The sequence below is a fragment of the Cucurbita pepo genome, chromosome 4 (genome assembly GCF_057944985.1).
Source record: "Cucurbita pepo subsp. pepo isolate OVF chromosome 4, ASM5794498v1, whole genome shotgun sequence".
Taxonomy (NCBI): domain Eukaryota; kingdom Viridiplantae; phylum Streptophyta; class Magnoliopsida; order Cucurbitales; family Cucurbitaceae; genus Cucurbita; species Cucurbita pepo.
Genome location: NC_141801.1, coordinates 11,648,325 through 11,663,239, shown reverse-complemented (window position 1 = coordinate 11,663,239; position 14,915 = coordinate 11,648,325). Strand labels below are relative to the sequence as shown.

Below are 14,915 nucleotides of genomic sequence, written 5' to 3'. Positions count from 1 at the left end.
GTCGGGTGAGATTCGAATTTCGCAGACAATATTAGTGTATAATCGAGCCTCGAGTCATGTTGAGATAAATGTGTTTAGAAAACGTGAGAGAGAACATACGTTGAAAATAATTTTAAAGAAAGTAATGTTATAGACTAAAAGCGAATAAGCAACAATCACGACTCTAACAGTATATAACTCATATAGGAAGAATTGACAACTAGTCACATCCCCTTCTAGTACATTTTGGGAGCACTGGGGAGTATAGTAAATGTTTATCTAACATAAAAGCAAGTAAAAAGGGTTTTGAATGTCTAACATGTGTTGAACAAGTATGATTGAGACATCAAACACGCAGTCACAAACAACATGTTTTGAACAACTATGACTGTGACACATTGCATTTTTCCTTTAAAATTTGGCCCAATTAAAAAGTTAATTAATGAAAAGTTTATAAACTCGTAAATTCATTTTTGATATTTATGATAATATTTTTATTTATTTGCTTAAAGTAAGAGGCGTAGAGAATAAGAATTTTGTTGACTATTTCAAGCATGCATAGAAATATATCAAACGAATCCATGCTTTTTCTTTTTCTTTTTTATTTATTGCAAATTAATCCAAAGTCATTATTAAATATTCCACACATTTTTGCAAAAGTACCCTTTAATCTTTATATTTATTCTTATCGCACCAAAAAAATAATATTGTGTAACAAAATTGGAGTTACGGACATAGATAAATAGTCTGTGAGTGGTCACATCAGTTCTTTAGAAACGTGAATATCTTTGATTTTTCTTGTTGTTCTACATACAACTTTTGAAGCGATTATAAGTTTATATACTCAATTTTGGTTTGGGACTGGAAATGTTGTCGGCTCAGTAGAGAGGCAATGGGCATGTTACTCAGCGTCACACGCCTCCATCAATCCACCAAATCCTTAGTGGGGTGATGCGTGAGATTCACATTTTCGCATTGTCCTTTAACTGTTTGAAAAAATGCCAAGCTGAGCTGGTGGGGTCAACAGGCATGAGATTTTTAGATAATGGCTGTGGCTGTTGAAAGGAGTTGGTGGCCACAAACTCCATCTAATCAAGTAAATGCTTCTTTTCCTTCCCCCTTCCCTCGTTTGATGTTGTGGTTGTTCTTTGCTGGTGGAGGGATCATTATTTTTAATTCTACTAGAGGGCTGTTTTGCGATCATATTTACATGAATGTTCTTCAAGTTTTAATGTTAATTGGCAGAAATAAGTTCATAAAACTTACCTGAATTGGCATAATGGGCAGAGGGGTGCACATGCAAAGGGATGTCTCTTATTTACAGCCAAAAGTACATGAAATAGATTTGAGCTCCAACAATGGTCCCCAAGCGTGAGCGATGGTTTTATTTCCATAAAGCTCACGGCAAGTTGAAGGTCTCTTGGAGGCCCCCTCAATTGAAAAGAATGATGGAAAAGGACTAACGTATTGGATATCACCAGCAGCATCCTCAACCTACCTAGGTTTATAGATTTTCTTATCGCTCGACTTGGGAAAGGTGCATCCTTGTCTGGGTTAGAGGTTCCAAACCATTCTTTTTTCAATTCTCTTAAGAATCGATCTAGACTACCTACCATAAAGAGCTCAAGAGACTGAAATTAGTACAAACTCTCAAGATCAAGGGGCGTAGCTGCTATTTCACCGAGAATAAATGAGGCTACGGCTATTTTACACTAATAAGAATCCTCTGACCCCTATCTACTCCAGTAAGGATCGAGGATTGTTTAAATAGTAATAAGAAAGTGGTTGTCGTCCTCTCATATCATATAAAAGAAGAGGACGGGGAATGGAGATGAAAATTCATGACCTTGGTCATATCAGCTAGTTTACCAAGTTAGCTATGAACTTTGGTTGTTCTTTAGAGGGTGCACAAAAGATATGAAAGAAATGAATATCAACAAATTTTTGGTGGAAATTCCTCATTTTTCAGTTCCCAGGACCAAACTCTATATTTGACATAAAATTCTGATGTTGCACAATGACATGAGGAAAGAAGAAATACATAAACATTTTAAAAACGTATCTTTCCAGGATGACTAATCTGTACACTTCCCCCTTGCAGCATCAGAGAAGGGAGCCCAAGAGAACCCCAATGCTTTTCTTGTTGATTGTTCATCGTCTAAGCCATCGGTTCGATGTCCTTGAGAAGTCCAACGATCTGCTGCATGCTCGGTCGTTTAGATGGAAGGTCGGCTGTGCATAGGTATGCAATCTTAAGGGCCTCCTCCATTTGATCATCTAGTCCTGTACCTCGAATTTTCGGATCAATAGCTCTTGATCCTTGATTCTTTCTAACAAGTCCTCTAACCCAACTCACCAAATCTGTTTCTTTTCCTTCAGGATACTCATCTCCAATTGGCTTCTTACCAGTAACAAGCTCAAACAGGACAACACCAAAGCAGTATACATCACTTTTTGGTGTTACAGAGTCGTTCTCGAGCTGTAAGAACTCTGGTGGCGTGTAACCAGGTGAACCACGGGAGATCTCTTCACTTAGACCATTGCCAAAAACCTTAGCCAGTCCAAAATCTGATAATCTGGGCTCCAAGTTATAATCCAGGTAAACGCTACTGGCCTTAACATCTCTGTGAATGATTGGAGGCGAACACCCATGGTGAAGAAATGCGAGCGCTCGAGCAGTACCTAGTGCAATTTTGTGACGGAATCTCCAAGTTGTTAACGTACCTTCTGAACCAACATTTTCTATTCCATTGTTGTCACCTTCCTCCCATGTATCCGTGCTCCAGTCCTCCGTTGTTTGAACACCCAATGGCAGGTCATGGAGCAAATTCTGCAAGGTCCCGTTCTCCATATAATCATAGATGGCAATTCTTTGATCCCCAGCCAAGCAATATCCAGTTAATGGCACAAGATTGGGGTGTTTAATTCGACCAAGATACTCGAGTTCTCTTGCAGCTTCCCGTTCTGTCAATGTAGAACCATGAACCAAAACTTTCACAGCCACATGAATTCCTCCAGGTAGAAATCCCCTGTATACAGGGCCAAACTTGCCCTCTGCCAATAGAGTGCCCCGGTCGAAATTCGAAGTTGCAGATAATAAGTCAGCAAAGGTTATATTCAACAATGGCTTCTCAAAAATTACTACCGAAACCGACGTTGCCTGCTTAACATCAGCCACCCATGTGGTTGAATCAGTCTGGAAAGAAAAAGGCCCTGAAATATTAGTCTCTTCTTTGTAAGAGGCCTGCTTTACGACCCACGTCCTGCTTTTCCTTCGGCATCCGAATGCTAGAAATATCACTGCTAGAAGTAAGCAGATCATGGAGAAAGTAACAGCCAGAGCCAGCTTCAAGACCTCGTGTTTACTGGGTTTTCTAACGAAAAGACTCGGATTTGCAGCAATGGGACAGCTATTTGCTGACCCAAGGAAGGCTGCTTGGAGGGTTTTGAAGGAAATATTGGAATCACAGAAGGTTAAGTTATTGTAGGAAAAGTTGAATCTCTCCATCCATGGAAGTTTTTCTAAGAGCGATAGGGGGATCTCTCCACTCAAATTGTTCTGTGAAACATCAAGAATCTGGAGGTTTTTGACGCTCAAAGACGGGATTCTCCCCGTAAGATGATTCTGGGAGATGTCAAGAGTATTCAAATGACTCAAATTTGAGATTTCAGGAGGAATGTGATTGATAAGGCCGGATCTGGATAGATTAAGGTATTCTAAACTCGAAAGCAATTGAACATGTGGAAATTCCAGGCTGCTAAATCTATTACAAGCAAGATTAAGGTACTTGAGATTTAGGGCGCGCTCCAAAACATGGAAAATGTCTCCACTGAGCTGATTCTCAGACAAGTCTAGATACACCAAATGAGACCAGTTATAACTAGAATTCAGCTGTGCCTGAGAAATGTGACCAAGAAATTGATTTCTACTGACGTCTAACACCTTCAACTGCTCCTTGAACAAGCCCATAATCGAACCCTGAAACAAGTTTCCAGATAAATTAAGAGCTGCCAAGGCTATGAGCCCAGAAAAATCTGAATCACGGCCATGAATCCCATTTCCCGCAAGGTTCAAGCTTTCAAGCTTGGGAAATGCAGCCCCAAAGCCATCAGGAAGTGACCCATTTAGCTGATTGCACGAAACGTCCATGAAAACCAGAGATTGACAGTTAAGAATTCCTGATGGGATGCTTCCACCAAACCTGTTATGGTCTAATTTCAGGACTCGGAGACTAAGTAATGAGCTTATAGATTCTGGTATTTTCCCAGAGAATTCGTTGATGGAAATGTCAACACTTTCAAGCTGTCCGAAGTTGCAAATGCTGTCTCCAAGAGGTCCAGAAATCAAGTTGGAAGAGAGATTGAGCCTCTTGAGTAGGCCTAAGCTCCAAAAATCCGTAGGAAATCCAGTGATTTTGTTGTTGCTAAGGTCCAAACTCTGAAGTCTGCTGAGTTTGCCGACAGTGTTGTCGGGAATAGCGCCGGAGAGGCCAACACCAGAAGCCTCGAACTCGATAACATTTACATCTTTGTCACAGAAAACCCCTTTCCATGTACAAACAGGAGCCGAGAAATTATAGACATGAGAAGAGTTCAAGCCCACCTTCTTCAAAAACTCAGAGATATAAAACCCATCTGTATTAGGTTGTTGACATGCCATAGGTTTGAAGAACAGTGCAAGAACTAAAATGGAACCGAACAAACGAAAACCCATCAGGAAAAATCCTTGAAAATGAGAAATATCGATACACAGAGCCAACCCAGAATCTCAAATCCCACCCCCTTTTAAATTTTCCAAACCACCATGGGAATCTCTCGTGAATGGTCCCGGGTCCATCTCCGGCAACTTTCCTGGATTCTGAAACCCTCTAAAAAGCCACAGTCCATTTCCCAAACCTTTACAGAGGCCAAAAAAAACAAAGCGAAAACAGCAACACCCAAAATCTCTAGGTTTCAAGGACGGTCTCTGAGCTTACCTTGTCTGGAAGTGACGAATGTTCAGCAAATTTGATTGATATTTCAGCAGAGCTTCCATGAGAAAAAGAGACTGTGAGAGTGTAAATGAGGAAGGGGAAGGGGAAAAGGAAGTTTAAAAGGCAGAGTTAGAGAGGGTTGGGGTTCATAAATGAGGAGGTTGGCGAATTTATCAGAACTTCTTGGTGGGAATTCAATGATTCTTTCTCGACTGAGTGCAGATCATCATTTGTTATGCAAATAAAAATCTGGGGTTTTGGACAACGGGGAATTTCTATTCAAAACGATCCTGATAATCCCAAACTCCCCTTTGAATGAGGAGAAGAAATGGGCACTGTCATCATTTCCAAGACCCAACTGCTCCTACACCCAAAAAGACAGATCAAATATTCAAAATCATAATTTATTAGCACCAACTCATTGAAATACATACGAACTTTTGAGTATGAGAAAGAAAGATCCCTTTAGAAGATTCCCATTTGGAGGTAAGGGCTTAACTTTTTTGAAGGCGAAGTTTGTGTTTAAAGCTATCTATTTATCATCATGCGCATGAAAAGGAAGGACAGGCTTCGCATTCAAGTAGTCTCAGCCATCACACCTTCTTCCCATGTTTGCCTACGCGGAGAATTCAATTTTTAACACTGTTCCTGCCCAACTTTCAATGCCCTGGTCCTATGTTTCAAGACTCCCCACCTCGAGAAAACATACTGAGGTACCACGAGAATATGAATACTTCTTTCATTTATTGTTTGTCATATTAATACACTTTTAAAAAAGATGACGTAGAGTCTAAAGATCATAGCTAAAAGATATTTTAACAAAACATTCCAACGTGAACAAAGAGAAAATATTCTCTATATTTCTTATGTTTGTGTTAGTGATTTCTCTGGACCATTGATGCCCCTTCCATTTATTACGTATTATGTTAGCATTCTTTTTAAAATATTTTTTTTAAGACAAAATCATAGTACGAACAAAGAGAATGTAGTATTCCCGTTGTCTAAGAAAATTCTATGAATACCTGTTCCTTAGGTTTGTTTCACATATCTCTTGTATAATTAATTATTTCTATGTAGTTTGACCCTACATTATTAATAAATGATGCTAACGCCACTCTCGTTCAATGAGAGTAGTATTCATAATTTCCTCATTTCGAAAATTTTCCTAACAACTCCCTAAATCAACTCGTGAGCATTGGATTAAGAACACTAAGTGGAGATAAAGTCGATGGATGAAAGAATGCTCTAGTATGCAACAAGTTGTATTGCATGTGTTAAAGACGAGTTGCGAACTTCACCTAAAGTTATCCTTCTAAATATCCACATAAAAATCAAATAAAAGTTCTGTTATCGTAATCACGATTTTTCTACCTCCAGAGAGAAAAGTCCCTCCCTTATTAACTGGTTGTGAACGAGAAGAGATTCAAACCTCCAACACTGTTGTTCGTAGTCATGTGCTCTAATCCTTTAAGCTACAAGCTCGACTTTATATCTATTGTATACGTTTTTACCGATAATATTATCGCTACAAAATTATCTCTACTTTTTTATCAAATGCCTTTATGATATAATTTTAAATTCACCCTACTTTAAAATATGAATATTATAGTGTGGGTGCCATAAGTACTATAAAAGAAAATACTTTATTGAAATAGAAATTAAATAATTACTTAAAGATACATGAACATTATTAATTCAACTATATGAAAATAAATTAAAAGAAAGGAAAAAAAAAAAAAGAAAAAAGAAGATTATGGGCCCAAATAATAATTACCAAGTATTTGTGGAGATATAAATTATTATTAAATTAAAGTTAGTTAAATGATTTTGCATTGGAGCATGCAATTTTAGAGAGAAAAATTAAAGAAAAAAAGGGATTAATGATGAATATTAATTGAGTAAAAATAACTCAACAGACATAATGACTTTTCATAATTACAAACATTCCTCAATCTCTAAGTAAATGTTGCTTTCTTATCCTAATTAATAATCACTTTTTTTACCCTTTTTTTTTTTTAACTATAACCTTCTTCCCAATATTTGTCTACATTAGATAAATACCAAATTATATTATATAAAATTAAAAATTCAAAGAATTAATGATTGAAATTTATTAGTGGTTGTACAAACACAAACATGATCCCCACAAACTTTAAATACATTTATTATTATTATTATTCATTGGAATTTTAAAGACAAAGAAATAAAAAGGAAAATGTTTAATAAATAATAATAACGAAATTATTTTTAAAAAATCAACTAATACTTTTGTATTTATAATTATTCAGACATGTTTTTTAATATGTTGGGTAAAATGAATAAATGTTATTAATACATAAATTCGCTTATATATTTATTTATTTATAATGAGAAAACCTTATTAAAAAAACTAAAATTTTAATTAAAGGGACAGAGAGTATCTATTTCTTGGGCTCAGTTGGGCTTTATAAATAAGCCCAATTATTGGTCTACTCCTGGGCTGGGCTTGCTATATGGGCCTGTGATTTCTGTTTAAAGCCCAATTATTCTGTGTGTTGGCCTTGATTTTAAGAATAAATATACTTTATATAATTGAATATAAACACAAAAAAATAAATGGTGTGACGTTTGAAGAAGCCTCTCTTAATCACTTTAAGTTCAAGAAAAATTGAGGATGCTTTGAGTATTATCATTCACCCATCTCCCATTCCAACAACCTCAATCATTTATATAATAATAATAATAATAATAATAATAATAATAATAATAATAATCTAATTTCCATATTTTTATTCACTCTAATCTCTAATTTATTTTGATTTTGAATAATTGTTTAAATCCCTACGACTAATGTCCGAATGGCACGTATTTATTTGGGGGAAAAAAGAATAAAAATATTTATTAGAAAATAAAATAAAAAGAAATATAAAATTAAGAGAGTTCTGCGCCTCGATATCGATGCTTTTCTTTAACGTAACGGGATAATGTATCTTACACAAATAAATATTTAAATAAAATAATTATTAAAAAACATAATGAAAAAGAGAGGAAGTTTCTCGCTGGAGCGTGAAGTAATGATTTGGTAGAACATATATAGAAAAACAATTAAAAATCATATAATTTATTTATTTGTAATTATAATTTCAAAACATATATACAAATAAATATTATTCTTTTTAAACAGTATTAATTATATTCATGGTGCTTTTTTTTTTTTTAATTAAAAAAAAGAAAATTATTAGTAGAACGTATTCAACAATGATAGGACCGTATTAATTCCCTAATGTCTTTCAAAATATTATTATCCAATTAAATAAATGAAATTGTTGGGGGATGAACTGTAATTAAACAACTTCACAGGTCTACCTTTTTAATTAATGCAAATAGAGGGGAGTGACATAAATTATGTCCACAAGACACGGTTCCTTAGGGGTGCAAGAGCTGATATTTTATTAACCGACAGAAATGAATTAAAGTCTTTTAATTTGTCCATAAATTTTAAAAGGTTAAATTTTTACTTTTAAATTTTAAGTTTTACTCGTAAGTGTTTATTAATGCTCACTAGTTGGTGCAACTTAAAAAAATTAACATAAATAACTAAACATCGTTGAAAGTACGATGAAAACTAACCTTATTGTAAGATATTTAAGGATTACGATTAGGAATAAACTCAGTATTTATATTTTTTTTTAATTTGAATTCAATTTTTTTTTTCAAACTTTATACAACAAACACTAAATTTTTTTAGAAAAGTAATAAATCAACAAAATAGACTTTAAAAGAAATTAAAAGTAGAGAATAAAAAATGAAATAATTGAAGATATAGAAACTAAAATATAAGGAGATACGTGGACGAAATTTCAACCTATTTCTTTTTTTCATTTATTTATTTATTTGAAGTTCTGCTCTGTCGAAACTCCGGACCAAAGGCAAAAGGCCAGACCCCCCATGAACGTGAGAGAGAGAGAGAGAGAGGAGGAGAGTCAACTTTTTGAAATCCAACCGCTCCAAACTCTTTAATTCCTGTGCACCAAATCCAATAAACTTAAAAACCCTTCTCCTCTTTCCACCATTCTTCATAACCCAGATCATAGTTTTCAAAATAAGTATCTACAGACCATCAATTTCCTCCATTGTTTTGCTATCCTCTGTTTTCAGCTTGGGACTTGTGTAATCTCTCTGTCTCTCTCTCTCTCTCTCTCTCTTACAAGCTTCAAGCTTCTTGATCTTGTTGATTCAGTGCTCTGTTCATGTTTGATTATCTCTAGGTTGGTTTGTCTTCTAATTTTAGCCTATTTGTTTTCTCCAACTCCGCAGGAGAGATAATTCCTCTGTTTTGACTCTCCTGCAATACCTCCAGAAATTTGGTTTATCTTGAAGGGGAAGTTTAATCCGTTTCCAATTGCAAAACCCCATTTGGGTTTCCCCATTTCTAGGGAATCTAATCATGGGAATTCAGAAAGATAGGGTGAGATTCAATGTTGGGGGTAGAATGTTTGAAACGACGGCTACAACTATCGCGAATGCCCGCCGGAATTCTCTATTTGGGTCACTTTTCGATGACAATTGGGATTTACAATCGCTTAATTCCGATGAATTCTTCATTGATCGGAACCCTGATTGCTTCGCCGTGCTTCTTGATCTCTTACGCACCGGAGAACTCTACGTTCCGTCGAATGTGCCGGAGAAACTCCTCTATCGAGAGGCCCTCTTCTTTGGCCTGCAGGACCATTTCCGCTCCGCCAAATGGGGCCAATTCGACGGCAATAGATTGAAGCTTTCCCGTTCTGTGACAGGCCAAGCCCCGGGAGATGGTACCGCCATCCGAGCTGGTCCCGATGGTGGTTGCTGCATTGCTCATGGCTGTATGGTTCACGTCTACGATTGGATGCTCGACGAACACCCTCCGATCAATCTCGATTATCAGCGAGTCAACGACGTAGGGTGGATTGACGCAGAGAATATCATGATCAGTGTATGTGAGAGATTAGGCCGAGGCGACGGCGGAATGGGCCTGTTCTGCAAGTCGACCGGGCAGCTCCGGCATAAGTTTCAAGTGAGTCATGAGAATCAGGTAAAGAGCTGCACAGCCGGAGCTTTAAGTTTCAGTTCAGATTATAAAATATTCTCCAGTTGTAAAGGTAGAAGCAATGAGTATGGCATTGGCGTTTGGGATCAAATGACAGGAAAACAAACAGACTTCTTCTATGAACCTGCAGGTTGGTCACTTGGGGACGCCGACAAGCTTCAATGGTTGAATGGAACCAATTGCTTATTGGTCGCTACTCTGTTTCCTAGGAAAGACAATTGTTACATTAGCCTGTTGGATTTCAGGGAGAAGAAAATGGTCTGGTCTTGGTCGGACATTGGAGCTCCATTGACTGTAGATGAGAAGCGAGTACGAGACGCCATAGCCATGGAAGAGAACAGTTCAATCTGCGTAGTAAACGAGTACGAAGATTTGGGGTTTTTGGATTTGAGAAGCAGCAGCGGAGGAAGAAGCATAAGGTGGAGTTCAAGAAGCAGGCTGATGAAAGGGAAGATGCCAGAAGAGCCATGCTATCCCAAGTTAGCATTACATGAGGGGCAACTCTTTTCATCCATGAATGATTCCATATCAGTATTGTGTGGACCTGACTGGGTTTTAACGTCCCGTCTCCGACGAAGCTTTGGTGGTTCAATCTGTGACTTCTCTATTGGTGGTGATCGCCTTTTCGCACTTCACAGCGAGGAAAATGTTTTCGACATATGGGAGACACCACCTGCGCCCGTATTATGAACATTCACCTAATGGTTTGCTTCTTCCTGATATCAAAAGGGTTCCCTTCATGACTTTTAGATTTGTAAGATATAGGCTAGTTGAAGAAATACAAAGATGTACATAGCAGGATCTCTTGATTCGGAGAAACCAGAACGAAAAAGTGTTAGCGCGAACAGTTTGTATGGATTTTGCCATTGTTACATGAATTAATAATCTCAATATTCTTTCATCTCAACCTCTGTTCTTAAGAAAAGGATAGTTTTATTAAACGAACACTCACTGAGATATGAACCAACCAAAGATTTGGTGGTGAAAGAGATACCAATCTATGGAGAGGACAAGCAGAGAGATGCAACTGCTAATACCAAAAGAATCAAAACCAAACCCCTACGGCTCTAAAGTTGTTAAAAATAACATTTCTCTGTTCCAGAAATCACATGGTCTCTCTTTTATGGATCACCAAATCATTACTTTCTGTTAACTAAGTATAAGGCAGGCCACCAAGATTCCTTCCATTCATTCCTCAAAGTTTGCGGAGAAAGAAACAAGCAAAGTGTCTGTATGTCCTAAAGGTTGAAGATAAATCAAGCAAGATCAGGCATAACTTTCTTGAGGAATGTAATGGGATAAGAATCTTCGGGTTTGAGTCGGTCAAAAGCGACGTAGTTTTCCTCTTTACTGTAGACATGGCATATCGTCATGATCGTTTTCATTAATCGCCAATTCCATGAAGCCTCATTCAGATGCTATAGAACGCGTTGTGGGGAATGGAACAAAGAACTAGATTGTTAGAATCAATAGGGGAAAATAGATGCAATATGCAAGGCAGAGAATGCAGACATGGATTCAGTTAATGCCATTACCTTTCCCCAGTTTTCTTGAAGAGACTTGTGGGCTGCTCGTAAGTTATAACTCGGTATTCTTGGAGAAATATGGTGGGGAACGTGCACGTTAATGTCGTGGCAGAGAATCTCGATCCTGTCGAAGGGAGCAAATAAACACCCCTTATTAGCTTAGAATTAGCCCAAACAATGAAAAAACTTATAGTTTACCACTGGGGATAAGCACAATGAACTGTTCCATTGAGCTGTGCTTGAGCTGCGTTCCACTCTTCTGAAGCTTTAAACGGTATATGGGGAGCAGTGTGATGGACCATGGTGAAAGTGCTCATCTAAGCAAGAAATAAAAAGTAATTTTTATCGACACAACTGTAAGTCGGTAAACAATAGTGACTAAAAGAACAATTAAATTCTTGAACCAAAAAAATGATGTTACCCAAAAGTGGTAGCCTAGCCACGGCATTAACCAGAACTTGACCCATCCAATAATTCCGGTCTTGTAGATGATCAATGGCCATCCAATAAACATGAATGCAAAAACGCAAGCTAGGCTTATCTTCACTCTTTTCACTTCATTTGGTCTGAACTTTTTCAGATCGAAGTGCCACAACAACCTATTATGCATAAGAACAGATTGTTGCATATTAATGCAAGAAAGAGCAAGAAATTGGTTAAATCACATGCAAGAGATCTCGATATTAAAGTCGAGTTATTCTTGCAAAGGAACCATCCGACTTACCAATGAGCTATAGACATCCACGGACGAAACGGACCATATCCATATACGATTGCTTTACGTAGAAGAGGTGCTGAATCAAATTCCTCTTTCCACACAGGATGCCAAGCTGTATCTTCTTTCAGCCTATATGCGTGGATAAGAATAAAAATGGAACTTCAGCTAAAATAAAAGATGAAAGGGAGAAACCTAAGTCATCCTGATATTGATTCCTAATTTTCATAGTCATACTTTTCAAGCTTAATTGATCCAAAGATACAAGGAAGAATGATTGCTTGCTCGACAGTGTCGGGAAAATAAGATATGTGTACGAACCATCGCACTATCAAGCTATGGATAATGGCACATTAAGCCCCATTCATTTTGTTCTCTCAATACTAATGATCAGAGCTTTTGCATTGCTTAACTAGATGTCTTCGTACTATATGATGGAACGATATCAAACTATGCGTATGCAAGAAGATATGGATAAAATAAGCGTTTTTGATAGAGATAGAGAGGGGGGAGAGATTAGTCCTACATGTTCGTCTTTGCATGATGTTGATCATGCTTAAACCGCCAAGGCTCATATGGGTATATTAAAGGCATGAAAGCCAAAGTACCCACAATATCTTCCACTAACTTGTTCCTTGAAAATGATTTGTGAGCACAATCATGACCTATAACAAAGAACTTGAGGAGGAAAAAGGAAAGTAACTTCAGTATTCCGAGTTGCAAGTCCAACAAGTATGCGAGAATAGACAGGAAAGCAATAAGACTCACCCCTGTTATTGCAGTTCCGGTCCATGCCCAAGCCAAAGGTAGTAGATACCACGGAGCTTTCGCGATCATGACGAGGCCTAATGTGTAGGAAGCTACAGATACTAAAACAGACTTCCATGCTTTCATATCATTGATCTCAAACACCTTTAAAAATTGGAAAGAAACATGAACATGAACTAATTAGGCTATGTAAGTAACTATAAACATAAACTGAAGATCATCAGAATTTTATTTGACAACAAAAAGTTGCAAATGCCTCGGGAGTTGGGACCGATGTTGAACACTATAATGTTGCAGCAAATAAACTACCTCTTTTGGAAGGGACTCAATGATATCTTTTAGCCTAACGTTTTCAGGAAGTGGCTCTCCGATTTGCTCGAATCCATAGCTTTCTGATAATTGTTTTCGATATTCAGCACCGTCTGCTGAAGAAGATGGTGGTGCAACTGGAACGGCAACAGCCCGTAAAATTGCAGCCCTCTTCACAGGAAGTAGATAGTTTTGTCGCTTTATTTTCTTCTGGAATACTATTTTCCCCTTCACATCCAATATACCTGTCTATCGGAATAAGCATGTTTGAACCATCAAAATTGACAATGGAAATCTAAGCTATTTATGTTCAAAGGGACAGCAGAAAGAAAAACTTAAAACAACCCAAAATTAAGAATAAAGAAAACAATGCAAATGGAATTCAATCTTCAAAGCATGTACCCTTCTACTGTATCAGACAACTGCTAAGCAATTCAGTATATCAAGTGAATGCCGATAATTCAGCTAATTGAATAGCTCAAAACTCAAAAGGAAGATACCAATACATACCCGGAGCGTTATGGGATGCAATTTTCTGGGTTCGAGCATAATTCTGATGGGGGCCCTGATAATCAAACCAAAACAATAAGAAACGAAGAACACAAAAACCAAAAATGAGACATGGCGGGAAACATACAGTGAAAAGAAACAAGGAATCCGCAAGTCTGCAAGCCATTATACGCAGAATTGAAGAAATCCCAGCTAAGAAGGCCCCCTTTGCTTGCTTGGGCTCTTTGAATGAGAGGCAATGGCGGTGGAAATGGGGGAATTTCTTAGTGGGTGTTCCTCAAGTATGCGAGGCCTCGGTTTGAAATGGGAAATTGGGTATAAATCGGTGGCTTATCCTTCTCTAAGACGCGGATAGAATTGTTAAAGGGGTGGCCCTTTTCGAGCCTTCACCACTAGTGTGCAAAGCTGCGTTGTTATCACTCATTTTCCGCGCCCCACGAGAAACTCACGAGGAGAAACAAAAGTCCGCCGCTCCCTTCCGGTCACCGTCCAAACATCCTCGAAGAAATGTCAATTTTTTTTTTTTTTTTTAAAGGTTAATTTTCAATTTTAATATTTTTAATCGTTCAAAGTTTTCTTTAATTACTCATCATTTAAATTTTAAAAGTGACTTATTTCAACACTTAAATTTAAATTTCATATTTAATTTCTACCTTAAGTTTGAATTTGGCTTATAATAAATCTATCAATATAGAAAAAATTCATTCAGAAAAATATTAAATTTTGGAATTAATATTAAATTTTCTATTGAGATATATGGGCTCATTTTTAGCATGGGCCGGCAATTGGGCATTGCATGTCAACCGTGGGCCCACTTGCGCTACCGACTTTATATTAAATGAGTTAGGAATTTATTATTTTTATGTATATAAATTTTTTTTTTATAGATAATAGACAATTTCAAGAGTTATCCTTTATTATTATTTTTTTAATAAATATGATAAAACTTTATCTTAACACAAAAAATAAAAATATGAAAATTTAAATATTTAATTTTAAATAGTTAGCAAAAGTATTGAATTTTGTTGGGATTGAATTTTTCATTTAAATTTTGATAATTCTTTATC

The 14,915-nt window shown here is 36.9% G+C and overlaps 2 protein-coding genes and 1 pseudogene across 3 annotated transcripts; 1 reads left to right on the top strand and 2 right to left on the bottom strand.

The window, feature by feature from the left end:
* Nucleotides 1-1,912: 1,912 nt before the first annotated feature.
* LOC111793895 (putative LRR receptor-like serine/threonine-protein kinase At2g24230) lies at nucleotides 1,913-5,651 on the bottom strand. The gene has a single exon (XM_023675965.2). It carries the CDS (start codon nucleotides 4,691-4,693, stop codon nucleotides 2,138-2,140), a length of 2,556 nt encoding a protein of 851 aa, XP_023531733.2. The 5' UTR covers nucleotides 4,694-5,651; the 3' UTR covers nucleotides 1,913-2,137.
* Nucleotides 5,652-8,992: 3,341 nt separating this feature from the next.
* LOC111792328 (BTB/POZ domain-containing protein At2g24240 pseudogene) lies at nucleotides 8,993-10,921 on the top strand (annotated as a pseudogene).
* Nucleotides 10,922-11,021: 100 nt separating this feature from the next.
* On the bottom strand, nucleotides 11,022-14,282 carry LOC111792327 (omega-6 fatty acid desaturase, chloroplastic). Of its 2 annotated transcripts, none has more exons than XM_087122905.1 (10): nucleotides 13,976-14,282; nucleotides 13,849-13,903; nucleotides 13,339-13,587; nucleotides 13,030-13,173; nucleotides 12,788-12,939; nucleotides 12,271-12,393; nucleotides 11,968-12,145; nucleotides 11,745-11,863; nucleotides 11,556-11,670; nucleotides 11,022-11,438 (listed from the first exon to the last, which is right to left on the bottom strand). In XM_087122905.1, the coding sequence occupies exons 2-10, from the start codon at nucleotides 13,885-13,887 to the stop codon at nucleotides 11,277-11,279; spliced, it is 1,281 nt and encodes a 426-aa protein (XP_086979031.1). In that variant the 5' UTR covers nucleotides 13,888-13,903; nucleotides 13,976-14,282; the 3' UTR covers nucleotides 11,022-11,276. The 2 variants fall into 2 exon arrangements, with proteins under 2 accessions (XP_086979031.1, XP_023529482.2); XM_023673714.2 differs by having other exon boundaries at nucleotides 13,339-13,583; nucleotides 13,976-14,280.
* Nucleotides 14,283-14,915: the final 633 nt, after the last annotated feature.